The sequence below is a fragment of the Rhinolophus sinicus genome, chromosome 15 (genome assembly GCF_057876585.1).
Source record: "Rhinolophus sinicus isolate RSI-liver-muscle chromosome 15, RSI-T2T, whole genome shotgun sequence".
In the NCBI taxonomy this organism is placed as follows: Eukaryota; Metazoa; Chordata; class Mammalia; order Chiroptera; family Rhinolophidae; genus Rhinolophus; species Rhinolophus sinicus.
Window position 1 is genome coordinate 692,350 of NC_142515.1, and position 27,593 is coordinate 719,942.

Consider the following 27,593-nt stretch of genomic DNA (forward strand, 5'->3'; position numbering starts at 1 on the left):
CACATAGCACGGAATCCGGAGACGGCAGGCGGTGCCGTCCCTCTTCTCGCGGAACCCACTGAAGCCGCCACGGGATTCTCCTCGGGTTCTTCAGTGACAGTCAAACCGGCAAGACCCCAGCAGCAGGAGAGCGTCGCCACGCTGTGGGGTCTTTCCGGGAGGGGGTCTTTCCGCAGCTGTGGGGCCCACAAGGGCGACCAACAGTCAGGAGCCACAGAAAGACAGGTCGTGAAGCAGGAAAGCCCAACTGTCCCTTCTTCACAATCAGACACGCTAAATAATTCAGAGTCTCAGGAGATTTTTAAAGATCTTAAAACTCAGGTCCAGAATAACTTCAGGTTATAAGTAGGGCTTCCGTCAAATAAGCACGTGAGAGGTCCTCCCAGCAGCCCCTTCCTTCTCACATGTAATCATAACTGAGCGGCATCCCGAGCAGGGTTCAGTGTCACTCCCCCCTCCAGGCCTGGTGGTCCGCAGGCTGCAGGAGAGGACAGGCCCTGAGAGCTGGGGACGCGTGCGAGGGCCCCTGCTACAGGCAAGGCTGATTCTCCAGGACGGCTGTGATCAGGTGGGGGTGGGGGACATTTTCTCCCAAGGGTCTGGCTGGGAGCAGTGGGGGACAGAGCATCCCCTGGGGAGCAAACTCGCCCTTTCCGGCCGTCCAGGCACACCGCAAGCACTGGCCACTGGACCCTCACCTTGGGGGGTGTAGGTGCCCAGGGCCCCTCGCCCTAGGGCCAGTGCTCCCCAAGTAAGTACCCACCTCACACCCCCATCCCTCTGGCCCCCACCCACCCATGGCTGGAGCCAAGGACCACCCGGTCAACCCAACAGCTTTCCATGCTGCCCGCTGCAAGTGGTCAGCTGCAAACCCCACGGCTGGTGTGAGCTCAGAGGGTGGGAGCCAACAGTTGTCTGCACACGAAGCTAATGCACATCCACCTGTGGGACGAGGACACCGACTCTCCCCCAACACAGCGCCCACTGCGCCCAGGAAGAAGGCAGACAAGGCCGGACCTGCAGGGCTGGGAGCAGGAGGTGGTGTGGGCAGGGAGGGGCAGGGCCGGCACCCCTCTGACCATCCCCGTCACTAGCTCAGGCTCCCCAGAGAGGCTCAGTGCTAAGCTCACCACAGGCCCTGCCCATGGTCCCCAAATCTTCCTGTGGCCGTGACACACACACGCGGGAAAACGCATAAGGGCTACACACACTTGGTCTGCCCTTGGGTCACACAGGACACCCCAGCCTCCACATGGCCCCCAGGGTTACTGCGATCTAATCGGCACAGCATTCCCACTGTGGGTTACAGGTCACCCCCACCACCCACGCCCCCCGTAGTCCCCCACACACACCCCCAAGCAGGAGCACTGGGGCCAGTGTGGCGCCCACACAGTCCAGTCAGGAGCTGGGACGGGGTGGAGCCGGGCCCCCTGGTCAGACGCACTCTCTTCCTACTGAAACGTGTGCCTGCAGAGAGCACGGGCTCAGCACGCTTCCCACGTCACACCCATCCCTGGACTCGAGCCAGGAGTGTCAGCCACAGGTAAGTCTGCCCCACGCAGCACACAGGCAGGAAGCGGGGCCTCCTGGCGTCTCCCTGACCCCAGGTCTCCCCATAAATGTTATCTCAGATGCAGATTAGAATAAGCTTCAGAGTGATGGGAGTTCACCAACAGAACTCCACAAAGCGGTCTGGGCCTGTGAGCGCAGCGCCTGGAGACCGGCCACAGTCAGCAGTGGCTTGTGATGCTGCTTTTGTCCTCAGTCTCTGCAAGGGCAACGGCCCCGCCTGGTATCACCTGCTATGCCCCTCACCCCCCCTCTCCCGCCTGGGCCACAGCCCCCCCCCCTCCCGCCTGGGCCACAGCCCCCCCCCTCTCCCGCCTGGGCCACAGCCCCCCCCCTCTCCCGCCTGGGCCACAGCCCCCCCACTCTCCCGCCTGGGCCACAGCCCCCCCACTCTCCCGCCTGGGCCACAGCCCCCCCCCTCTCCCGCCTGGGCCACAGCCCCCCCCCTCTCCCGCCTGGGCCACAGCCCCCCCCCTCTCCCGCCTGGGCCACAGCCCCCCCACTCTCCCGCCTGGGCCACAGCCCCCCCACTCTCCCTCCTGGGCCACAGCCCCCCCACTCGCCCTCCTGGGCCACAGCCCCCCACTCTCCCTCCTGGGCCACAGCCCCCCCACTCTCCCGCCTGGGCCACAGCCCCCCCACTCGCCCTCCTGGGCCACAGCCCCCCACTCTCCCTCCTGGGCCACAGCCCCCCCACTCTCCCGCCTGGGCCACAGCCCCCCCACTCTCCCTCCTGGGCCACAGCCCCCCCACTCTCCCGCCTGGGCCACAGCCCCCCACTCTCCCTCCTGGGCCACAGCCCCCCACTCTCCCTCCTGGGCCACAGCCCCCCCCCTCTCCCGCCTGGGCCACAGCCCCCCACTCTCCCTCCTGGGCCACAGCCCCCCCCCTCTCCCGCCTGGGCCACAGCCCCCCCACTCGCCCTCCTGGGCCACAGCCCCCCACTCTCCCTCCTGGGCCACAGCCCCCCCACTCTCCCGCCTGGGCCACAGCCCCCCCACTCTCCCTCCTGGGCCACAGCCCCCCACTCTCCCTCCTGGGCCACAGCCCCCCCACTCTCCCTCCTGGGCCACAGCCCCCCACTCTCCCTCCTGGGCCACAGCCCCCCCACTCTCCCTCCTGGGCCACAGCCCCCCCACTCTCCCGCCTGGGCCACAGCCCCCCCACTCTCCCTCCTGGGCCACAGCCCCCCATTCTCCCGCTGCCCTTCCCAAGCATCCCCAGCCCCCAGGGTCCACACAGCTGGAACCGGCTCTCCCAGCTGCAGCTCTCAGCTCTTCAGCGGGCTCACATCAGTTTGGCCAGTTGTGACCAGTTTCGGGGCAACAGGCAGAAGACAGCAGACGCCAGCAGCGCCCACCCAGGCAGCACACGGAGGTCTCCGTTCTGAAACGGGAGTCCCGCTGTGGGAGGGCGGCCAGCCCACCTCCTCTGGGCACAGGAGGTGTGAGCTGCAGCAGGACCAGGCCACACACCTGTCCATCCAGACGTCTGCTTCATTTAGCAGGTAAATAATGCTCAAATGTAATGCAGACAGGCTCATGTGCTAAGATAGTCTAGAATATTCTAACACGCATACCACTAGCCAGCTGAGTGAGAGGATAAGTGTCTGCACCATGTACCATTTAGGCCCCCAAAGCAGGTGGAGTGCCGGGAGGGAGATGGATGGAGGGGCAGGGGGGATGGCCCAGCCTGGACCTTCTCCAGCCACCGAGGCCCTGGGCAGCTGCCCATAGCAAGGGGCCGAGGCGAGGATTCCTGCCGTCTTTCCATCCAGGACTGGGTCCTAGCACCCAGGGCACTGTCTGGCACTGACCCATCACCTCGTTTTCACTCACGCTTTACCTTGCAGAGACAGCCAAACCCCACAGACTTGGAACTGTCCACTGTGACCCCGGGGAGGCACATTCAACCAGCAGAGAGGTGCCAGCCTTAGGAGGAGGGCACTGGACACGGGTCCCGCCTCTGCCCTGCAGGACGACCCTGACGTGGTCTTCATGGCTGTGCACACAGCCCGGCATCTGCCAACATGGCCGCAGAGATGGGCAGAAGCCAGGCCACTGGGCAGGGGCACACGAAGTAGCTTGGGAGACAGCGAGAGCGAGACGGCATCTGGGGTGCAGGGAGAGCGGTAAGTAGTGGGCAGCCCCAGAGAAATCGTCCCCCAACGTACCGTGGAACCAGGCAGAGAGCAGCCACACTAATCATGGCAGATGGGCCCCTGGCAGCAAGTGTGAGAAAGAAAGACAGGCAACATTTTGGGGTCTCCTACACCCCAGGACCCTGGCTGCGCGACCGCAGGGAACTCAAGGCCGCTGGGCATGAGCGGGACGGGCGGGCGGGCGGGCGGCGCCCGTGAGGCAGCTGCTTGAGTTCCTCCCTGGCTGCTCCTCGTCAGTGTAAACACAGAATTCCAAATAAACAGATTTCCGCGGGGAGAAGCCTAGAGGCAAATTCACGCGGTGCTTGCGGTGCTTTGGGAAGTAGGCCTTGATGGCCTCTCCCCGTCTCCCTGGTTCCCAGATAGACTGCGGATGTGGTTAGACGGCTTTGCTTACTAATTTTACAGTTTCGAGCCAGATCGACACGCTGCTGGCAACCTCCATTCAGGGCCCTTCCTGCTGGTTCTGTAGGTGCCTCTGCCACCATCCCCCCCCCAAGTGAGATAATGGGGCGAGTGCCAGTCGCACCCTCAAGGCCACCTGGGACAGGCCAGTCCCCTGTCAGCTCCAGGGTTTTCAGATGGGCCAGGCTGGCAGGGCCCGGGCCAGCGCCAGGCTCCAAGGAAGAACGGACATGTGTCCGCACCATTCAAAGGAGCCCAGACAGCGGCCATGGGCCTGGACCCAGCTCTGCCAGGTCTTACTCCTCAACGTGGTGGCCCTCAGGTAACATTAAAACTGACAAAGGGGCTGTTACAACTCCAGAACACAGCTGTCACCAGGCACGTGCTGGACAGGAACTTCACCTGTTGCACCTACACTTGACGCCATTTCACCCCGTGGGCCTGCAGACACAGTCCCATGCCACACCTGTCACTGTGGGGTCCTCTGTGAGGTTCCCGGACTGGAGCCCCCCCGACAGCAGTCACACCTGCCAGTCACCCCCATGCCCATCGACCAGGGCTCCCGTCTGCCCAGACCTGAGGGCACATTTCACAGACGCCTTTAAATTAAAGGGAAAACCAGCCGCCCAAGCCCCCATTCACCTTCCTGTGCAGCCCCAGGTCCATCAATAAACAGAAATGACGGCCCGTCCTCAAGGGCTCACATGACTTGTCTCCTGGGCCCAGGCGCTCCTACTGCCACCAGGTGCAAGTGGGGGGTGCGGGTGGGGGTGCTTTCAGGCAAAGGTGCTGGCCTCAGTGAGGACGGTTTACAAGACTTCCTGAGTCAGCCGCATATAATAAAGCATTTTAAACAAAACCGAAATTGTTTGTAACCAGACAGGACTGATGACAATCCAAAAGGAAAAGGTGCAGAAAGCACCGTGTTTCCCCCAAAATGAGACCCAGCTGGACCCTCAGCTCTAATGCGTCTTTTGGAGCAAAAATTAATACAAGACCCAGTATTGTATTACATTATGTTATATTATATTGCATTGTATTATATTATATTATATTATATTATATTATATTATATTATATTATATTATATTATATTATACTATAGTTCAGACCTGGTCTCATCTTAAAATAAGACCGGGTCTTATATTAATTTTTTTCTCCAAAAGACTCATTAGAGCTGATGGTCCGGCGAGGTCTCATTTTCGGGGAAACACGGTATCAGAATTTAGCACCATCTACTGTGATTAAAACTAACCAGATCTTTTCAGACGTCCAACATTTACAAGAATTTCAAAAAAGAGTACGGATTAGAATGTATCATTGCAGTTTTTATCGCCTCACTTTTTGCAAATACGTGCAGAAAGTTTACACATTTAGGGCAATAAAATTTCAGTGCTCAGTATTTTGCACAAAAATTCTTAGTAATTTGCTTGAAATGAAAAACTCAGGCTTAAATTACAGATACCTTAATAATTTTGGCGATTTCATGGAGCTGCTAGGAATGACTTAGGAAATATACAACTCTACTACAGTATTGTGAAAGGGTTTCGGGAGATACACGCACGTGGATCGGTGACCGGCCCTGACACAGCCGGGACCATGTGAGCTCCAGGACAGGTGTGTCCTGCAGAACCCGTGTTTCCAGACGCTGTAACTGAACACTAAGCTAGCACAAGGACACTCCCAAAGCGGGGCACAGCTCACAGCGTCTTTTCTCGGGAAGCTCTGCATTTGGGGAAAATTAAGCAATACCTCTGAAATAACCACGTAGTGACGCAAAGAAGCTGGAAAGTTAGCTGGACCACACATCTTACGCCTTCCCCACAACAGAGCGTCCGGATGGACGTGAGCTCCACCTAGACCCTGGCTGGACACACGCAAAGACTGTCTGTCGTCTCCCCAGAGCCTGGCATGGTGCTGGGACATGACAGACACGTCAACACCTGTGCAATGAATTTACTGAGCTTTGCTATCATGACTGTGGTCTGTGTGTGTGCAAGTGTGTGTATGCGTGAGCGTATGTATGTATGTAAGCATGAGTATGTGTGTGTGTGTGTATGTGCATGTACTACTAACAAAGGTCTCCTCTATGCCAAGACTTTTAATTCTTTTGGTATTTTTCTGTTTCTTTTCTTTTTGACATTTAATATATTTTATCCATTTCCACACGCAAATTTTCCACATCTCTGAAATCAGCAGCTGCCTTACCAAGAGGCATCTTGATTACATTCAGGCATTGGTTTTCCTTTTCCTTCCTGAGAAGTACAGAAAATAACAGCATGTCCCACAACTGACACTCCTGGGTCTGATGAAATCTGGTAAGTCTCTAACCCAGTTATAACAGAATCTGCTGGTGTGAGAACTGCAGAGGGGCTGCTGCTTTGCTTCGAGCAGGGCTACACACTGCGTCAGAAACACACTGAAAACCCGTCTTCTCCAACTGATGAGCCACGTTCACCACACGCCAAGCTCACATGCTTCTGTGTCTCTTTCTACATTCTAACATGTCTCACTGACCTCTCTCTTTTTCCTGTTTTATTGAGATTAAATGGACTTGTAACACTGTCTGAGTTTACAATGCACAATGACATATATTACAGTCATGGCTGCATAATGACGTTTTGGCCAAGGCAGCCCCCACCGATGGCCGTGGTCCCGTCAGATCAGAGGAGCAGGACAAGTCCTGCCACCTAGTGACATCAACACATGACTCGTGCGTGTGTGGTGCTGGTGTGAACACACCTACTGCACTGCCTGTCGTGTGACGTGCACCCCCTACCACCAGGCGCAGTGCATGACACTTGATGATAAACGAGCATGTCACTGGTTTATGTGTTTCTGTAGTTTCTTCGCTATCTTACAACGTCCTCTCTCTTCTTATGAGAAAAACAACATGCCACTCATACACACGTCGTGTCTACTTCGTGCCTCGATGGCATTACTTTCTCTTGTGCAGATTTAATGTCATGCCGTTTTGCACAGTGACGTGCTGTACAGGCCGTAGCCCAGGAACAGCGGGCTGTGCCATATGGCCAGGTACGTGGTGTGGGCTGTGCTGTCTACGTTTGTGTCTGTGCCTCTGTGATGTTCGCACGACAACAAAATCGGCCCACGACGCATTTCTCAGAACGTGTCCCCGTCGGTAAGTGGCACATGGGTGTGCCGTGAAACGATTGAAGTTAGTTAATATCAATCACCTCATAGTTAGAAATTCTGTCCTTGTGATGAGAACTCCTAAAATCTACTCTCGTAGCCACTGTGAGGTGGACAGCACGTGTGGTGACTCCGGCCATCTGCCCACACCCCTGGGCACTACTTCCACACGCCTCGAGTCCCACAGCTTTGTGACGCATTTTCTGTATCTGCTAAAGCAGTCCCCTCCTGTTACTCTTCATTCTCAGAATTTTCCTGGTCTCCACTTGCGTGTCCATTTGCCTGTGCTGTAGAGATGTGAGACAGGGGCCAAGAGCCCAGCTGTTTGCAGATGTGGACATACCCACCCAGGGGTGACTCGGGCTCGGTCCACCGGCCGCTGCAATCATGCCTCCCTTTGCCAGCTGGCCCGGGGCGTCCAGCAGCCGCCGAGAAGAGCCCTGGGAAACCTGGTGTGGCTTCCGGGAAGATTTCCTCCGACAGGAAGCTGCCCGGGAGCTGGAGCACCCCAGCCAGATCCTGTCTGCAAACACCACCCTCCAGCAAAAGCAGCAGACTCCTTGGAGGCCCGGCCGGGAGAACACGTGATGAGCTGCCGACGCGGCTCGTAGTAGAGCCGGAAAGTCAGGACGTCAGAGAGCAGCCGGGTGGGCATGTCCGGGAGCTGAGGCTCCCAGGGCCCAAGCCGGGGAGCAGAGCAATAAACAGGGTCGGACGTTAGCCCACGAGTGGCATGAACGTCCGGTGTCCACACTAACAGAGATGGACAACACAGTGAATAAATAAATGCGGAGAGTTACCGAAGAATCCCTAACACCCAGATGCCCCCGGCGGTGCAGCTTGGTCACCCCGAGTGGGGTCGGACCTGGTGACTCCTCTAGAAAAGTGTCCTCAGGCACGTTCTCCAGAGTCTGGCCTCAACCCCCATCCCACTCACCCCACATGACAATGACAGCACATATTGTGCCCACAACTAGTGGTTCCTGGTCTGCCACTGCTCAGCTTAAGAAAAGACTGCAGCCTGTCTCTGACCCAGGTTTTCTCTTCAAGGATGGAAAACAAGACAGAGAGCGACAGGATCAATGTTTAAGGCCTTTGCTCATCCCGAGCGAATTCCAAAACATGTTCCCAAGCCCTTGGAAGCCTTCTGGGGCCAGTGATGTGTGAGGCGGGCGTGCACAGAGCCACCATTGTGCAAGGGACAGGCAGGGCCACATGCAGCAGACACCCACTCACACACCGCCCACAGGAGGAGTGCTGCAGAGAGGCAGCACCAGGGGCAGGGGACACAGCTGACCAGCCCAGACAGCCACTGCGGGCCCAGCTGGCCCTGGTAGCCCAGGGTCCCAGGCGGGCAAACCAGCCTGTGGATGACAGCCCATAGACACTGGCCCCACATGCTTGCTTTGAAGCGTTCTGGTAGTGGACTGGATTTGGGGTGACGGAGAGTGACAGCTGTCTGGTGAGTGCAGAAGTCACACGTGAAGCGTGACAGGAGCTTGGGCAGGAGCGAGTGGCCTCGGCGCTGCCCCGCTGGCCTGCCCGCCCACCACCCAGGAACCTGCCTGGGGCTGACACCCCTTCAGAAGGAACCGAGGCGCAAAAGCCAGGGTCAGGGTGGGAGGGGCCCTATGGGGAGAGGAAAGGCAGACTGGCTGCCGGCTGAGGCCACACTCAGGGGACAGAGGGGGTGGGAGCAGCAGTGAGTGGGGGACTGTCCACTGGGGCAGGGCAGCAGGACTCCCACAGGGACGACAATGTGCTTGGAAACCGAACTTGGAAACCGAGTCACAAGACATTCAAGTCTGTAATTTGTTCCCAAAACAAAAATAAACAAAAACGGGTACGACCAGACAAGCAGGGCCAGGAGTAGCTCTTATGTTCCCATAGCTGGAAAACGGGCTACCTGAGCCTGCAGCCTCGGTGGTCCCGATGGTAAGAGGCGTCGAGCCCCAGACCAGCCCGGCATCCTTCCCAGCCGCGAACTGCCACGAATCTCGGGCGCCCCAGAGCTCTGCACGTGGGCACCAGGAGCGTGAGAGCTGGTCCACACACGAGCACAGGATCATACGTCCCTGCCACTTCCTGCCAGCACCGTTCACATCCGGCTCAAACGGCAACACTCCCGACCCGTCAGTACAGGCCCCACTACCCCTCAGCCTGTGGGAGGCTCCCTGGCAAACCTCCAGGGCTCTCAGCTGGCAAGCAGCATGCAGGTACCAGGGCACCAGCACCAGCCCCAGGAGGGCACCCTCACGGCCGAGCAAAGGGCAGGAAGGCCCTGTGACAGCTGACGGCAGGAGGGGCTTCCTGGTGCGTGGAGATGGTGCATTAACTGCTGGGACAGCTGCTCAGAGAACCCTCTTTCCTCGGGAACACCATCCCTTGTCCCCTCCTGCAGTGGGTGTCACTGCCCTTCTCTTGAAGGCTGGAGAGTGGAATGGCCAGGCCAGCCTCCTCTGTACCCTGTCCCGTTCTAGGTGGGCACAGGCTCCCCAACAGGTGAAGCGAGGCCCCTGTGGCATCCAAACCAGCTGCGGTTGCCCCAGCCCCCCTGCTAGGGAGGCCCTGGAGCATCAGGAGGGGCCATGTGGTTGGAAGGTCTCCCAGAGCACAAACAGGAGGACACAGAAGGCACGCTCTGGGGCTCAGGGGAGGTGGCTTGGGCGCCATGGGCAGCCTCTGGGAGGGGCCCAGGGACAGGCGAGCACTTGCACTCCTTGCCAGCCCATGGGACCCCTCTTTACAATCCACGCTCTGCTCTGTCCCTCACTCCCTGGAAATGAAAGTTACAGCCTCACAGAGGCTGTCACTTTACCATTCACATATTTTTAAAACCAATGTACACTAACGAGTGATACACGGAAAGTAGTTTGTACTATAACAGGGCCTATTTACATGTGAACTGTTAAAGTCACACACGCACATGCGCAGTCTCCATCTTGGACCTGTAAAAATCCCAGCAAACACCAGCTTTACAAATGTCAAGAACGTGAAAAACACTGTGTCCCATCGCAGGGCTCTCGGTCTCTGCGGAGAACATCCGATCAGACAGAAGTCATGAAAATGAGCATTTCCATGCTCTGATTCTTTTTTCTTACATTTCAGCCTCAAACATCTGGTTTCAGACTGTTAATGACAAGCTGTTGGAAAAGAATACTTTGAGCAAAAGTATTATTGTCGCGTAGGGCGACCCTAATTTAAAACTGGGGCACTTCAAACACCTACAACTCAGTGCTGGCAGGGCGGCGGGGGGGGGGGGGGGGAGGTACAGACACACCCGGTGACATGACATGGGCTTGGTGGCAGTCAGGTGGCCGGTGGCTCGGCTCCTCCCAGCTCTGCGCCTGGCGGCAGCAGGACCCACGCCACCATCCCTCTGTCGCTGCAAGTTCCCTGGGCTCCAGCCCCGACTCTGGATGTCAGGAGGCCGTGCCTGGCACCCATCTCAGCAAGGGCAGGGGGTGGGTGTGGGGACAGCAGCTGTCAAGAGCCGCCAGGCGGGTCCTCTGCCCAACAGCAGCAGCAGGCCCCCGGAGGCAGCATCAGAGACGGCCACGCCTTCCCTGGGCCCATGAAGCCTGACCCTGGGCCCTTCCTAGGAGCCGCCTGTCTTTACATCGTCCTTTTCTGATTAAACTAGCAAGAGTCACTCTGCCTACTACGACCAGAGCCCCGCACTGACAAACAGCTAATCCCGCAGCATCTTCCAGGCCCCACCGTAACAGGGCTGCCCCACTGCTTGCTCTGGCACAAAGCCTGGTTAGGTTGGGATGGTGCCACTCCCTGGGGCACACTCCAGTCCCGGTGAGCATGGCACAGGGCAGAGCTCTTAGTCTTGGGGGGGGGGGGTCCCTGTGGAACCAGTGACCATCCCACATCCTGGACGTGGACGCCTCGCTCACCATGGGAGTCAAGATTCCACTCTGCTGGAAGTCCCCCGAGGTGAGGGCCAGGGCCCGGCATGTCACCCGGAAAGGTCCAGGGCTGCTGTCGGCAGAAGCTGAGCCGCCACGCCAGCCGGGCCCCACGAACGGCCTGGCGACCGTCAGCTTTCAGCTCAGGCTGCCTTGGCTCACCCCCAAGGGCACTCCATGACCTTGACCTTCAGGGGCTCCTGGCAACTCAGCAGCAGCAGGGGGGCCACCAACAGCCTTATAGGGAAAGAAAAAAGTGGGGGACACTGACATGTCAGTGATTCCACAAAATGCTCCATTTTTCACGCAGTTTGTCCTGCTCACCCTGGTCAAGACAAGGCCTTGGAGAAGCAGCTTGCTCCTCGGCAGCCACGGAGGTGACCAGTCAAGGCAGCAGGGGCCACACAGACGCACGTGGAAGGACCCCAGGGCTGGCGGCCGCTACTGGCCCTGACGGGTTGAGGCAAACTGCCCCGAAGTCAGCAGTGTCCACACGCCCTGGGGGCCAGGACCGGCCGCAGATCACACTCTGGGATCTGACAGGTAAACTGAGCTTGTGCCGTGCGGGTTAATCCAGGGTCAACCAGAGCATCTGGGCTGCGCTGGGGGCGGCTGCACGACAGCTGCCAAGTGGGAAGTTCTAAAGAACGTCCTTCCCAGCTCCGCGCCTGAAGATGGGCCCACGGACGTGCTGGTCTTCCTACTGTTGGCCGCAGGTCAGGAGGAGGCAGCTCGCCCGCGCGAGTGCAGTGTGCTGGCCGGGACGCGCTGGCCACGTCCCCACATGCCCAGGGCTCGGCGACGGTATCGGCTCAGAGGAGCGGCCGCTGGAGGCTGCCTCACGCCTGCTGCACATGTATTCAAGCAGCAAAGTCGAGGAACCTGGAGGGGAACCCCCACCCGGTGCCTGGTGCTCGGAGGAGACAGCCCAGAAGTGTGGTCGTACAGGACAGCGCACCCAAAATCGGCCACACGCCACTGTGTCCACACAGGTGACTGAGGAGAAGGGCAGCTACATCGGCCTGTCACCAAAATGCAGTCTCTGCTCGGGAACAAGTGGGAGGAAAGTTCGGGGTTGATCAAAAACAAGGAGAAATAAGGCGAAAGACAGAATGAAATTCCCTCACCAAAGGTTACAGCAGTGACGTGATTTTCAGGAAAACCTTCTGTCCGATTTAATTCTAAATGCAGCCAATACAAAAAGTAGGAAAAACAGCAGAGAAAAATAAATGAAACCGAAAGTTGGTCCTTTAAAAACAAAACTGACAAACCTGTCGCTAGACTGACAAAAAACAGCAGCCTCCAATTACTGAAACTGGGAATAAAAGAGCAAGCACTACCACCAACTTCACAAACAGAACGGGTTACGAGGGAATGCGCTGAACCACAGTGGCCAACTAGGCAACCTGGACAAGACACACACTTCCAAAAGTAACTCAGAGGAAATGGGACATCTGAATAGACCTGCAGCAGATAAAAACAGTAGGAATAACTTAAACAAAAGAAGCGCAAGACTGAAACCTACAAACATCACTGAAAGAAATTAAAGTGGATCTAAATAAATGAGACATCTGGACTAGAAGGCATAATGCGCAATCCCTGTGGGAATCCCAGCGGTCCCCCCGGGGGGTTGACGAGCTAATCCTAGAATCCACGTGGAGCTGGAAGGGACAACAGCCCAAACAATCTTGAACAAGAACAAAGCTGGAGGATTCCCACGTCCTGATGTCAAAACTTACTACAGAGCTATAGTCATTGAGAGAGAGGTGCTATCACAGGACAGACGTACAGATCACGGGGACAGGACTGAGAGTCCAGGGGCAAACCTGCGTGTTTCTAACCAGGGGCCACAACAGTTCAGTGCGGGAAGAACAATCTTTTCCACAAGCATGCTGGGACAACCAGCCATCCTCATCCACGGAGACAGCACCCTACCTCACACCGTATATAAAAGTTAGAACAGAGCGAAGACCGAAATGTAAGAGCTAAAACCATGTCTCAGGAGAAAAGATAAGGGTAAATCTTTGTGACCTTGGATGAGGCCCTGGGTTCTCAGATACGCTACCTGAAGCAGACCCAAAAAAAGTAGATAAAGTGGACTTTATCAGAATTTAAAATGTCTGTGCTTCAAAGGATACTATCGAGAGTGTGAACAGACAACACACAGAATGGGAGAAAATATTTGAAAACCATCATCTGACAAGGACCTAGTATCCAGAGCATATCAAGAAAAATTCAACAATGTTTCTTAAATTTGAATGGGCAGAGAATCTACATACATCTTCTCCAGAAGAGACGTACAGATGCCCAACAAGCAAACAGAAGACACTCACAGCATCAGCGTCTATTGTTTGGGCCGAGGGGAAACTGGCACCCCCTCCAGGGCTGGTGGGAATGCCAAACAGTGCAGCCACTTTGGAACACAGTCTGGCAGGTCCTCACAAGGGAAACTGTGACCATGTGACCCAGCAATTCTGCTCCCAGGGACGTGCCCAAGGGAGGGCTCATGCAGAACTGTCCCCAGGTGTCCACAGCAGCACTGGTCCTAATAGCCAGATGTCCATCCCTGAGAGCAGAGCAGCACAATGTTGCCCACCCACCGAGACCACGTTCAGTCATAGGAAGGAATGGAGTCTGACAGCCAACACGGACGAGCCGCAAGCCGCTGGGTGAAGGCATCAGACACACAGGACGCATGCTGGTTCCATTTTTTACGAGACATCAGGACAGGCAAATCCATAAAGGCAGGAGGCAGGCTGGTGGCTGCCAGGGTTTGTGGGGCAGGAAGAATGGGGAGCGAGTGCTAAGGGTACTGGTGTCTTTTACAGGAGATGAGAATGTGCTGGAATTGAACAGGAATGACTGCAAAACTTTGTGAATATACGTACGAAACACTGAACTGTACACACTAAAAGAATGACTCGCACGGTACCTGAATTCCGTCTCGTTTTAAATCTGTGCAGCCCATGCAGACTCCCAATGGAATGTCTTGCTGTCCAGGGCGGGCCCTCGTTCGGGGCCGTAGGGGGAGATGCAGGACGGATGCCGACTCAACCCCTGACAGCTGTGCCAAGGCCAGACGCGCCGTCCCACGCGTGGTGACAGGTACTTCCTCCCAGCCCAGAAGGCACTTCGCCCCCCACTTATACCACTTCAGCAGTTCAGAATCAGAAGACCACGCAGCAGCGAGAGGAAGGGGACTCGTGATGGCACCAGGGTGCGGCCAGCACAGGGGCCCACAGAAATGCACGCCTGCCGGCCAGGCTGCTTCTTCTACCAGCTAAAGTCTCAGTGGCCACGTGTGTGTTCAGTCACCACTGAACTTTTCATGCATGGCAGGCGAGGACCGGCTAACTTTCCAGTGACAGCAAATGTGTGGGAAGAGTATGGGCTGCCTGAAAGCAGGGAGGAATCCCGGGGCCCTGGGGTGCTCTGCCCAGCCTGGCCGGGCCCCCAGGATGGCGGCTGGGCAGTGGCTGCCACGCTCTTGACAGAGACCTGGAGTAAAAGGCCCCTTTTAGGCTGTGACCCCGCACACACCCATCTGTGTCAGACAACTGACACGGCACCAGAGCCCCGGGCGGCCCTCCCCTCCTGGCAGCCACTCTCGCTCTCACTCGCATCTTAGCTGAAGCGTGGTCTGACCCACCACGATGATCCCACGAGCCGTCACGGCCTGCGCCCATGGTCACCTCAACTAAGGAGCTGACAGTAACCTGGAGCCCTCACTCCACAGCCGGACTCCGAGGAGAGGCTCTTCCCGGGGGGCGGGGGGCTTGCTCGCAGCAGGGCCGCCGTCCCATGGTACCTGGCCCGAGCACTGGCCACCGACCAGGCGACCAGGGACGGAAGTTCACGACGTTGCACGGCTCTGCACTGGCCAAGGCTGCCCAGGGCTCAGCTGAGGACGTCTGCACACAAGAAACAGAACCGCCCACAGACCAAGTGAGGACCACCAGCCATCTCAGGAGGGAAGGCTGCCCGGACCTCTGGTATCAGGGCACATGGAAGAAAAGACGCAGGGGGTGCGCACACGCTGAGCCACAGAACAGACGGCTCGGTCGGGAGCCCTGGCACACAGCACTCTGCATAGCCGCGTGAACGCAGTCCTGAGAAGGCCCAGGACCCTGTAAGTCAGTGCCAGAGGACCCAAATGGAGCCCTTCTGCAAACACTGTGATCAGTCATGTCCTTATCAAAATAGATCTAGTGATAACATAGATACAAGATCTGTAAGGACTGCACAAGTCTACAATAAAAGTCCTAGAAACGCCAAGAAAAAAGTCTCAAAAATGATACTACAAGTAACCAGGTAAATGCAAATTACATGACCACAGGTGTCATGCTACATCCACCTGAGTGGCCACACTCAAAGTCTGCACTCTCCAAAGTAGTCGAGATGCAGAACAGCCAATGGTTGTGCACGTGTGTGATGTACACGCAAAGACGTCAGATGACGTGCACATGTATGTGGGACCCCACGAACGTGACTCTGCTTGGACACACTGCACAGCAGCTGGCACCGGCCCGAGAGAACCTGTTCTCCAACAGGCACCCAGGGATTCCATCTACGTGCCCGGGAGGCGAGTGGAGGGCTTGGGGCTCAGTGCCTGTGACAGCAAGAAACGGGACGCACTGTCACTGCCATCGGTGTTCCGTGAAGACATTTCAGCACGATCACTCAGGGGCTGAATGGCCACAGCAGAGAAAATGCCAAGTAAATCTCACAGTGTGAGGGGGAGACAGAAAACACAGGACAGGACAGGGTGACTGGCACGTGAGCGCGCTGCTGGCGGGATCTATGGATTTAGTGACCTCAGCACAGGGGACGCAGCAGCCTGCATGGGACAAGGACGGGCTGGCCCGGGGGTCCCTGTGCTCCAGGATGCCCAGATGCTGAGACAGACATGTGCATGCAGGGCACTGCTTCCCATTCGGGACAGAGCAGACCCAGCACATGCATGCAGACCTGGCAGCCGACAGGGCGCCAGGGGCACACGCGAGCCCAGCAACGTCACCCGACTTAGGAACCGGACTTTCTTCATGAAAAGCAACAAGCTGCTGGAGTCAAGTTCCAGGAGGTAAGTTCGTGTTTATTCTCTTACAAAATGTGAGAACTCGGCGCCTCACCGTCGCCCAGATCCCGAAAGCAGCCACTTTCAAACGCTGACAGCACCGGCTGTGCCTGTGCTGGCTGCGTTCAAGTTCAAATGCCATGCAGAACATGGCCGAGGCCCCCACAGGCCTTGTGGGTCCCTCACGTGATTTTCTCATTATAGGAAACTGTAATTATCAAGGTTATCAAGGCTCACAAACCTCAGTATTCTCCCAGAAATGAGGATAAATGTTTAACTTTCTCCCCAGGTGGGATTTTATTGTATTCAAGAACAGAGACGGCAGGTACCCGTTGGTGCCTCTGAGGTTGTCGTCCGCGGCTCCTGGGAGGTGCTCCACAGCGGACCCCTCTCAAGGGCCATGCCGGGCACCTCTGGGTACCCCCCCAGCACCCATCCTCTCTGACTGCATTTCCCTGAGAGGCTCTGGGTTCCTCACCCCAAGCCTGGCCCCAGCCCCCTCTTCCCCTTCCGGTCTGACTCACTGATCAACATAGCAGGTCCGGAGGCCCGAGCGAGCGTGCAGGAGGGAGCTGGCCATCTGTGCTCTGGGCCCACACCCCAGGGGGACAAGGGCAGGACCCCGCAGCTCAGTGCATCTTTCCCAAGGCTGCAGAAGTGGGGTCCTCAGTGGCACCCCAGTGTGCACAGGACAGGGGTTCGAGCACAGTCGGCTTCCACCCTGCCCACGCTGGCCACACAGCTTCCCAAGCAGGCCTGGCTCCACTTCCTGCCTCTGCTCCTGCCCGGAACTGACCCCAATGGCCACCCCTTCCTTACGTCTCTGGTAGCTCCCATGCTCTAAAGCCTTGGGGCTCTGGCCCTGGCCGCTTGCTCTAAGAGGCCATCAGAGGTCTCCATACCCAGGGCACCTCTCAGTGTCCTAAGGCATCCTCAGGGCCGTCTCCTGCTGTGCCAGGCTGCCCAGGTGCAAGGGCCCCTCTGTCCTAAAGGTGGGCTGTGCCTCATCCCGGGGAGACCAGGAGAGCAGGAGCCCCTACCTCGAAGGGGTACAGCCCTGAGGACGTGCAAGGCACCTGGGACCACAGCTCTGGTCTGCTGGCTCCTGGGGCTGCCCGGGGCCCCACTCCTTGTACCCCCAGCTTGGCCTTCTTGAAAGTGCCCTCCCCAGACTCCCAGGATGCCCCTCCCAGGCCCCTGGCCTCAGCCCAGGCACCTCCCTTCTGTCTGCTTTATCCTGCAGACCCTCTGTCTTAGACCAGGACTGACGGGGGAGGCATGGGAGCAGGGAAGGCAGCATATACGGGGTCTCGAGGCCTCCCCCAGGGGCCTGCTCCCAGCGCGAGGCCGCTGTGCCAGCCAATTTAGAGAGTGGTGCTGGGAGCATGGTATCGGGACGCCCCAGCGCGCTGCCTGCTGTGCCTCCAGCCCTTAAAGGAGCCCTGCTCCAAGAAGGTGCTCACTAAACACGAGTGGATGGAAAGCCCAAGGCCACCGGGACCGGATAGCAACAGTCCCTAAAAATGAGCTCTCCTGGCCCCTCGTCACACATACACCTGCAGACACTGCCACGGCTGAACCTGGGCAGCACAGCAGAAGCCCCCAAAGCCTGGAGGCTGGGAAAGGGGGGCCCACCAGGCTGGTCTGCATGGAGCCCCAACCCCCTGCCTCAAGAACTCCCCTCTAACAGCCCCAAGTGTCCCCCAGGGTGACACGTGTAAGGACAGAGCTCTGCAGGGGTTCAGAAACATAGATGGTCCCCACCTGGCCCTGGTGACCATCTCAGACAGTCACCAAATTGGCCACCGGGAACTGCTTTTGTTTCTAGCTTGGTCAGTCTCCACAGCTCACCCCCTCTGCTCGGAGCATTAATAGCTCACACACGCACACACACGCACACAGTGCACACACATGCACACAGTGCACACACATGCACACAGTGCACACACCACATGCACACATGTGCACACATGCACACACACGCACACAATGCACACACATGCACACAATGCACACACCACATGCACACACGCACACACATGCACACAGTGCGCACACACGCACACAATGCACACACCACATGCACACACGTGCACATACGCACACACACGCACACACGTGCACTCCCCTCTCCCACCTGGGCTACGCACGGCGTCTGCCGCCTGAGAGCAGCACCAAGAGTAAAGACAGCGTTACAGCAAAAACAGGAAGTTGCAACAGATCTGAAAAACTGTAACAGTGATGAAGGAGAAAATAAAAGCACCACGTGTGTCCCCACAAATTTGTTTGTTACTTGAGCAGATGTCATACTTAACAGAATGACTCTATCTGAAAGTAAGCCCCAGGTGACCCCAAATCGCCCCAAATCACAACACAGCAAACAGACAGTGCTCTGTGCTCAGGTGTTAGACGTTTGCTAAACTGGACAGAGCAAGTACCCACTGATGCTCCCCAGTTCAGCCTGGGACCCAGAACAGGTGCAGGGCACCAGGAGGCATCTTTGGGCAAACCAGGGTCCGGGGGTCTGTGTGCACCTTCCCCTCCCGGCTGCTGTCAGGCTCCGAGGACGCTGCAAAAGGAGCCTCCTGAGCATTGGAGAAACCAGTTCTCGGTCCACACACACAGGTTCACCCATGGGGTCAGAGCTCCCAACCCAACTCCCCACTCTCAGCACTTACAGAGCCAGCAGGTACCCACCAACGGTCACCCAAAGGCCTAAGGAGGCAGGGCAGGGTGCTCGGAGCTGGGGTCCGTGCTGGGGTCGGGGCGGCTGCCCCCACACACATCCTCAGGACCCCATCCTCCTTCATCTGCTCTGTGGACCCTGAGACGAATGAGCACTGTGGCTGGTGAAGCTGCGACCCAACGGGACCCGGCACAGCCCCTTCCAAACAGGCAGCCCCACCCCCAAGGATGGCCAGGCCCAACAGGGAGGGCCACGTGCCCAAAAGTCTCCCTGACGGCCACCTGCATGGGGACGAGCAGTGGGTGCGAAGAGATGACCACCAGGTCTGGAAGACACAGTCCCTGGGATGCCAAGTCTGATGGAGACAGCTGGGGGCCAGGCCTGGCCAGCGAGCACGGCCTCGTGAGCCTGAATGCCTGTCACCTCCACGGTCACGAGACGGAAAACGTTTTCCCTAAATGAAGAAACAGGACCCAAGCAGTGCCTGCTCTTGTTCTTCTACTATGCAGTCGCTGGGAGCAGCGGGTCTGACACCTGCCCTCCATCATCCTGTGATGGCATCGTCCTCACCAGATGACAGCCCAGACCAGGACAGCCACGTGCCTCTCTGGAAGGTGACAGACCTGCTGGCCCTGCAAGGCTCAACTTCACATCCTGTGCAACTTCAGGAACACAGCTGCGAATTCACAGAGGTTCTCCACGCACTGGCCAGGTGAGTGCACTGTGGGACAACCACCCCACGGCAGCAGGACTCCCGGAGGAGCCTGTGAGGCCCGGACCAGACTAACAGCCACAAGACACCCAGGAGGAAAGGCAAGTGGGAGGGGGTGGGGACAGCCCGGTGAGGGGGCCGTCACACCCAATGGCTGGGAGGAGGGAGCTCCCCTGCGAGGCACTCTGTGCCCCAATCAGGGTTGGTGTCCAGCTGTCCAGGGCCAGGGAAACCCAAGTCCCTTCCTGGGAGCCCTGCCTGCCACTGCCCTCTGGTAAGGACCGATACCACCAGAGGGATCCACACCTCTCCCCACCGTGCCCACCGTGTGGAGGACTGAACGCCCCCTCCGCACGCTCTGACGGGTGGTCTGCGGACCTGGACACGATGGGGCTCAAAGTTCTTCTGATTCCCTACAGCTGTGTCCACTCTGCGCCCACACCCACCCAGACCCACAGATCCCACCCCTGCTGCTGTGGGCCAGAGGCCAGCACACCTGAATGGGATGTCATGTGATGAGAGCCACACCAACAGGGAAGACTAATGTGACAAAGGCACAAAGCTTGTAATCAATGCAGGGTGGGGAAGCAGAAGCCGCTACACAGAGCTGGTGACAGGGAGCTGCCCCCCGAAAAGAGGGCAAAACCCTGGCTGCCTGAGGAAGGGGCTCCCGACAAGAGGACTTGGGCACAAGTACAGAGAAGGGACAGCGCCTCCTGTCCAGCCACAGAGGCCTGGCGTCACCACAGATGCCGGTGCGACACGACAAGACCATGCCATCGGCCACAGACACGGAAAGCCCACGCTCAGGGCAGCGATGGGCCACCCAGGCGGCCTGAGCACAACTGAGCTGGAGGCCCCCACCTCAAGGACGCCCTTGGCCGGGACGCGGGGCACAGGGACCCTGCACGGGAGGGGCCCAGGGCCACCTGACATCGCCAACGCCACACACCTGCCTGGGCTTCCATTCCTTCCAGTACCTGTTACAGCCATCGTGCCAGGTGTCATTCCTGCCCTCCTGTCACACAGACTGCAAGAGGGAGCACACGTGATAAAAGGCAGAGCTGAGCCCAGCATGCACACTTTCCTGTGTCGCTAAAGGTCCCCACAGACCCTGGCGTGTGGCCTCGCACTGGGCATTCAAGGGGGAGTTCCCCTCCACCAAGCCGTGGCCCAAGCCGTGCCTCTTGCTTTTACCTCTCCCTCCGTTTCTAGAATAACTGCTGAGAGGTGGGGCAGAAAGGCGGGCTGTCCAAGCCCGGGCCAGAGAGCCTTGAAACCAGAGCCAGGCCTGGCCCCCGCCAAGGGGAAAACAGCGCCCCCAACCTCCAGGTACAGTCCCAGACACCAGCTCCCATGCTCGCGTCCAAGCCAGATGAGCCAGGAAGGCCTGGGGACAGGAAGTGACCAGGGCCAGCGTGCAGACAGATAAGGGGGTAGATTTAGTGTGGGCTTCACGGTGCCAGGGTGGTGCTGACGGGCAGGGCTGACAGGGCAGTGCCAATGGGCAGTGCAGATGGCAGGGCAGATGGGTGGTGCCAATGGCAGTACAGATGGGCAGAGCAGACAGTGCTGCAGACAGAGGTGCACATGGGCAGGAGGTCGGGGAAAGTTAATGCAGCCAACAGGGCATTCTGCTCAGACTGGGAGGGAATGCAGCCTTCAGTCCCCTCCCCACCCCCAAGAGGGTTCCTAGGCCTTGTCAGGACCTTGACGACCTGAGAAGACAAGCCCAAAGTCACGATGACCCATTAGTAACAGGCTGGCCACCCACCCAGCCCTGTGTGGACCCCCCCACCAACTGGACCCATTCCTGGAACAGGCCACCTCGAACAGCAGACCCCCTGCCACCTGCCGGCCCACCAGCCCAGGCAGAGGCTGAGGCGGTCGGTCAACGTTTAAGAAGTCATCACAATATAGTCCCTTAGTGAGCCCTGCCGCGCCCCCAGGCAGCCACCCCCTCCATCATGCCCTCTCCCACTCCCGGGTCAGTGGGCTCCATCAGGGCAACCCGCTGCAGGCAGGCCTGGTCCCATTTCTGTAACTTCCGAATCCCCCAGGCAAAGGCCTCTTCCCCGAAACCTGGCCAAGGCTACCGCAGGTGGACCCCAGGGCAGTAAGGGCCCCTCCCCCTCCCCTCCCCCTCCCCCAGGAAGGGCTGGAAGTCTACTGCAGGCCACGCGCTGATGGGTGCCCTGTGAGGGCATGCAGGCCCCAAACTCAAGTGGAGAGACTTTCTTGGGGACGTGCCACCATGGCATGACTTCTCGGAGTCACCCAGGCTGAGAAACGGTAGACGTGTCACTGTTTTCCAGGGATGTCCAGCAGAATGACCTGCAGGGCTCACTTCACTGCAGTCAAACAAGCGAAATATTTAATACTTTAAATCGAAGACGTACCTCCCCCACTAGTAATGTAAACCCTCCCACAGCGGCTGGAGAAGCGATAAAAACAGGAAACTCCGCAGATGAAAATGTGAGCTCTCGGAGGCCAGCTGATGGTGACAGAGAGCACGGCCGTGACATACAGGACATGGGGCAGTAGGAGCAGGAGGCAAGTACGTATGGCTGCAAACAGGTCACCGCCATGTTGCTTTCTAATTCCAGCCACATGAAAGGCGGGCATGGCGTGATGCTGGTGGAGGGCGGGAGGAGGTATGCAGGGTGCACCCGTGGTTTCCTGAGGCGGAGGAAACAGCACCCACCCGTGCCCGACTCAGGACCACCGGCTTGTTTGATCCTACCACCGTGGGGAGGGGCGGGTCCCCATCTACAAACAGCCCCAAACTCGGCAAACAGACTAAATTCCCCAGAGAAAGCACACTGAGCTCTCAGGCCCGAGGCGGTAACACTGAATAGAAGGCTGCTGAGACCGCTCCAGTGACGGCCAACTCCATGGGACAAGTGGCCAGGAGGGCACAGTGGGGAGGGAGGCTGTGAAGAGCCCAAGTGGCCAGCCCCCCCCCCCACACACACACCCCAGAGTCGCTTAGGGGCCGTGCAGACAGCGGAGACCACTGCTGCCCCATCTCTGAAGACAGCTCTGCCCCGCTTCAGGGAAGGGGCCTGTGCCCTGGGCTTTCCCAGGCGACAGCACTGCATGCCGGGCTCGGGCCTGGCCTGGGGAGTCCTCCCTGCCTCCTGGGTGTCCACATAGAGAAGGTACTGGAATTCCCGAGTCTCGGTGAGCTCCCCGGAGGTAAGTGTGTCTGGAGAAGGGAGGTGAGGTGAGGAGGAACGCCCACTGCAAGGCGTCCAGGCAGCCAAGAAAGAGTCGTTGACAAAAGACAGATAATAAGTGCTGGGAGGAGGTGGAGACACGGGAGCCTGGGACAGGCCAGGGCCCTGCAAAGACACAGCCACTGCGGGGCACAGGCAGCTCTCCTCAGAAGCTCAACATGGTGTCCCCAACCCCTGCAGTCACCCTCCCAGGTATGTGCCCAGGTGTCCACAGGACGCGCACAGCAGCAGGGTCCCAAACAGCAGGCGCCACCATGGAGGGCGGGTGACAAACACTGGGTGTCCAGGCAGGCGACTCGTTCAGTCCTAAACAGGAATGCAGCGCTGACACATGCTACAGCACGGTGAGCTCAGAAAACATGCCACATATGTGATGCCATTTGTGTGAAACGTCCTGAATAGGCAAATCCTTAGGGACACACAGGGGAATGGCGATTACCAGGGCTGGGGGCTTCAGGGGAGATGGAGAGAACGGGGAGGGAGGCCGCTAAGACACACAGAGTTTCTTGGTCAGGTACAAAAAATACCCTAAGACCGGCTGGGGATAGTTGTGCGACCCTGAATGCACTAACACACTGGGCCAGAAGCTTTACCTACATGCTGAAGAGTAGGGTGTGTGACTGCTGTCTCTGTAAAGCCATCACTAAACCAAAGTCCCTGAAGAAGCAGAGGACCCAGCCATTAGAGGCCATCCAGAGCAAGTGAGGAGGACGGGAACGGGTCGCTGCCCTCCAGCCCAAGGCCCCGGTGGGCCCGCCAGGTCGGGACACAGAGGGCTGGGCAGGGCTGGGGGCAGAGGGCTGACAGCGGCCAGCAGAGACCTCCCTGCACACAATGTGCGTTGGAAAAGTGAGGGAGCCCCACAGCAGCAGGAGGGGCACATGGGGTTCAGGGAGCTCTTCAAGTGGGACTCAATGAGGGCAAACTGAGGGTGCAGGACAGAGGGGGACAAGTGCCTGAGGCACTGGGAGGATTGTCAGCAGAGCCCACCGGCCTGCCCCCCACCCCGGGTAGAGGGCTGCTCAGGGGCTGACCAAGCAAAAAGGGAAGCCAGCTCAAAAGTGACATTTAGTTCCAAGTACAGCACAGGACAAAGGCAGAGTGAGCTGTGCTCTCAGAAGCCTGAGGCCGGGCTAGGTCTCCTTCCCAAGAAACAGCCTTACCATGTAAGGGTGGGACCGGCTCCAAAACATGGCCTGGGAGAAGTCACCTCTCAGCTCATTCTTAGCGAAAATGTAAAGAGCCTAAAGCTGGAAACCTTACTTGTCAAAAACTCAGCCATCTCAAGCAAAACAATTAGGTATGTAGCCCTGTCACCCCCTTCCAGGCAAAGGGTAGTGACAGCAGGAGTCTGATGGGAGTTACAGGAACAGCCACAGGGCTCTCTGGGGGTCACTACGATCCTGGATGTCACAGGCACCCCCGGCCTGGGAGATGGTCGTGTGGGTTCGGGAAGGGCACAGCTCGGACAGAGATCCTAGAGTGAGAGCCCAGGAGACCCAGTCAGAGGCTCACTCATCACAGTTATATTCGTCATAGCACAACACAGTGAGCTCCCTTTGCTGGCCTCACTGTCTCCCGAGTGAACGGTGGCACCTTCCAGAGGGTGTATGAGGCGGGATGACGTCACTGTTCTGACAGCTAGTCCAACTTTCTCAGGTCCTACCTACCAGTAAGGTAGCTGCTGGTAGTCATAACCCTCAGAACCACTAACTCTTTGGGGTTCTCCATAATTTTTAGAATGTAAGAGGCAAAACTTTGAGAACCAGTGTATTGTATGTATTTACCACACCCTCGTCGGTGACATCACAGGGTGGGGAGCAACCTGAGGGGCCCTCCTTGGGGACTCCTGTGGCCCGAGCACTCTGTGGACACCACAGAGCCAGGAGTGCTGACGAGGTGAGAGCAGCCTGCAACACAACGTGCTCTGTGGATTGCAGGACGTTGGGGCCAAGCCAAGGTGAAAGTCTGTACCAGGGGCCACCTGCGGATGGGGAGGAGGTAACAAGGCAGGATTATAAGGCTACAAAAGCAGAAACACATCACCCATCACCCTGCACAAAACCAAAACGGTATCTTCACAGTACGGTGCGTCGGTTTCTAACTCAGACACCCCTTCTCCGCAGATCTGTATCCCTCCAGGGATACAGATGCCCTTGTTTTCCAATATGCGGAAACTGGGCGGAAAGAATCCCTCCCCAGGCCTCTGCACCGCCTGAAGAGTGTTGGTCAGCATGACACGTGTCATGCAAAGACAGAGCCACCGAGCAGATCTTCTGAAACCTCCTATAAACCAAGGAATTACCACTCCTTTCACTCAAGAATTCGCTGCTGTCATCGGCCCAGCTTCTCTCCCACAAGCACAACACCAAATCTCAACCAAGGAAGGCGCCCGGGACACAGGTGCCACCGGTTAACGTCCACGCCTGCTGCTTCCATGCCAATGAAGGATGCTCCTGCCCTCGAGACCACTCCACACAGTGAGAAACCAATGGGTCACCAGCCGACACCCTCCTAGCCCTTCGATCCAAAGACGGCTTGCAGAATTAACATGTGCCAGATGTGAACATAATGCAAAGCTCCATACAGCCGTTAGGAAAAATGGAAATTCAGAGAGCGTGTTGCTAAACAAAAGTAAATTAGGTTACCCACTTCAGTGTCAACAGAGATGAGTGTGTGTGTATAGTTGAAACAACAAAAATGCTAAAACTCAGAATCAAAGATTACTGAAAAGAATGCTTGCACAGCACAATTCTTTTCCCTTTGAGACTAAAACGCCCCAGCATGCTTACTTTTCCTGACATTTCTGAGGCTCTGAAGCCACAGCTAAGGGATCTGAATCATCTGAGCAAAACCATGGGAGAGTGGCATGTTACTGGAAAGCCGAGAATAGAACGCTAAATATACAGACACACACCCATACCGGGCACTTTTGAAGAAAAAGATCAAACATGAAACTAGATAAAGTTATCTGTAACAAAGTCAGGGGGAGGTGTCCATCAGGAAAGTGTAACCCATGGCGCTGGAAGTTAAAATAAGAAATGCACAAAAATAGCGCCTACCTTTCATTACTAAAGTCAAACCTAGCCAGTACATGACTGAGCTTACTGAAGCACCTCGCCCATGGTTGCTGCCGGCAAAGGAGGGCTGGGAGGGAGGAAGGACCTCCGTGAACCTCAGTCTTGCATGTATCAGTGGTCCTGGCCATGAACGGGCCGCCCGCACCCACTGCTCACCTGGGAGGGAAGGGGAGGACGGCGCCAGGCCGCCACAGGCTCCATCTGTGTCATCACCCTTTTCTTAATCAAGCACGCCACTTGGAGCTGCATTCTGCTTTATTTGGGTTGGAGTTTAAGTACCAACAGCGGGTGGCACCGCGGCTGAAACGCCGAACTAGGTCAGCCTGGGCCTGCCTCGGAGCTCCCCTGCCTGGCCTGGGCTCGTCCCCCAGGGCGGCCTGGGGGCCTGGGCGGGAGGCCCCTAGAAGGCGAGAGCCTTGGGCCGTCAGCATCCCTTTTCTGACCATAAAGAACCCTCAGCATCTTTTTCCTTAAAGAAGAAGGAAAGTCGTCCAGGGTTTTCAACAAGAAGCCCCTTGTTTGGGAACTAGAGACACTAAGTTACAGGGTAAAGTGAGGTGCCCACAGCTCTGGGCTTCCTCAGCTACAGACAGGGAGGCCGGCAGACGGGCCAGGGGCCGGGCCGAGGGTCAGCAGTCAGAAGTCGGCTCAGAAGCCGGGAGCTGGGCTGTGGGACCAGGGTTCGGAGCGGAGGTTTAGGGGTCAAGAATCCGGGACCAGGTTTGGGGCTCTTGGACTAGGGTGCTGGAGTCTGGCTTTGGGGACCTTGGACAAGAAGCAGGACTGGGGATCAGAGACCTGAGTTCAGGCGAGGGGTTCAGCCTGCGGAGTTCACAGGCTGCAGCTGGGGGACTAGAATTCCAGGGTCCGAGTCCCAGGGTCCTAGGGAGCCGGGCTCGGGGCCAGGGCTCAGGGTCTATATCCCGGGGCTCAGAATCGGGTCGGGGTCCGGGGTTCCAGGGCTCGGGGCCGGGGTTCACTGTCCGGGGCCGGGTCCCGCGCCGCCGTGGCACTTACGTCGTCGAAGAGGGAGCCCACGTTGGCCGTGACCAGCAGCACCGCGGTGCTTGGGGCGGCCGCCTTCCCCGCCATCGTGGCCTGGCCGGCCGGCAGGGGTGTCCACGGGCCGCGCGTCAGCTGCGCCGCGGGGCGGCCCCGGGGCGCATCGCGGGCTCGGCGGTTCGGGCCGGGCCTGGCCGGGGTCCGGCCGCGCGCTCGCTCGCTCTGGCTGCTCCGCGGCCCGCGCCCGTCGCTCTCCACCCGCGCCTCACCGCGGCCCGCGCGCAGCCATTAGGAGCGCGGCCGCCAGAGTCCCGCAGCGCCGCCGCCGCCGAGAGCTGAGCGGAGGCCCGCCCCGGGCCCGGGACAGGGCGTGCAGGGGCGGGGCGTGCGCGGGGGCGGGGCCTTGGGAAGGCGGGGTCTGAGGGGGCGGGGCTGTCAGGAAGACCTGCGCGGGGCGGGGCGGGGCCTTGAGAGGGCGGGGCTGCGCGGGGCGCTCCTGTGTCAACCTGGGCCGCTTCTTGGCGGCGCTCCTGTCAGTCAGCGGCCGCCCCACCCCACCCTGGCCCGCCCCGCGCCGCGGCTACGTGCTGACTCC

The 27,593-nt window shown here is 58.2% G+C and overlaps 1 protein-coding gene across 2 annotated transcripts in view; it reads right to left on the minus strand.

Annotated features, from left to right (window-relative positions):
* The window catches only part of INPP5A (inositol polyphosphate-5-phosphatase A), a 168,943-nt gene extending 141,574 nt beyond the window's left edge, over window positions 1–27,369 (minus strand). The window contains exon 1 of one of the 2 annotated variants that reach the window (XM_019728303.2): window positions 27,014–27,369. In XM_019728303.2, the coding sequence (XP_019583862.1) occupies window positions 27,014–27,088 (75 nt within the window). In that variant the 5' untranslated portion in view covers window positions 27,089–27,369. The remainder of the gene's footprint in view (window positions 1–27,013) is intronic. The other variant, XM_019728304.2, reaches the window with a different exon arrangement.
* Window positions 27,370–27,593: the final 224 nt, after the last annotated feature.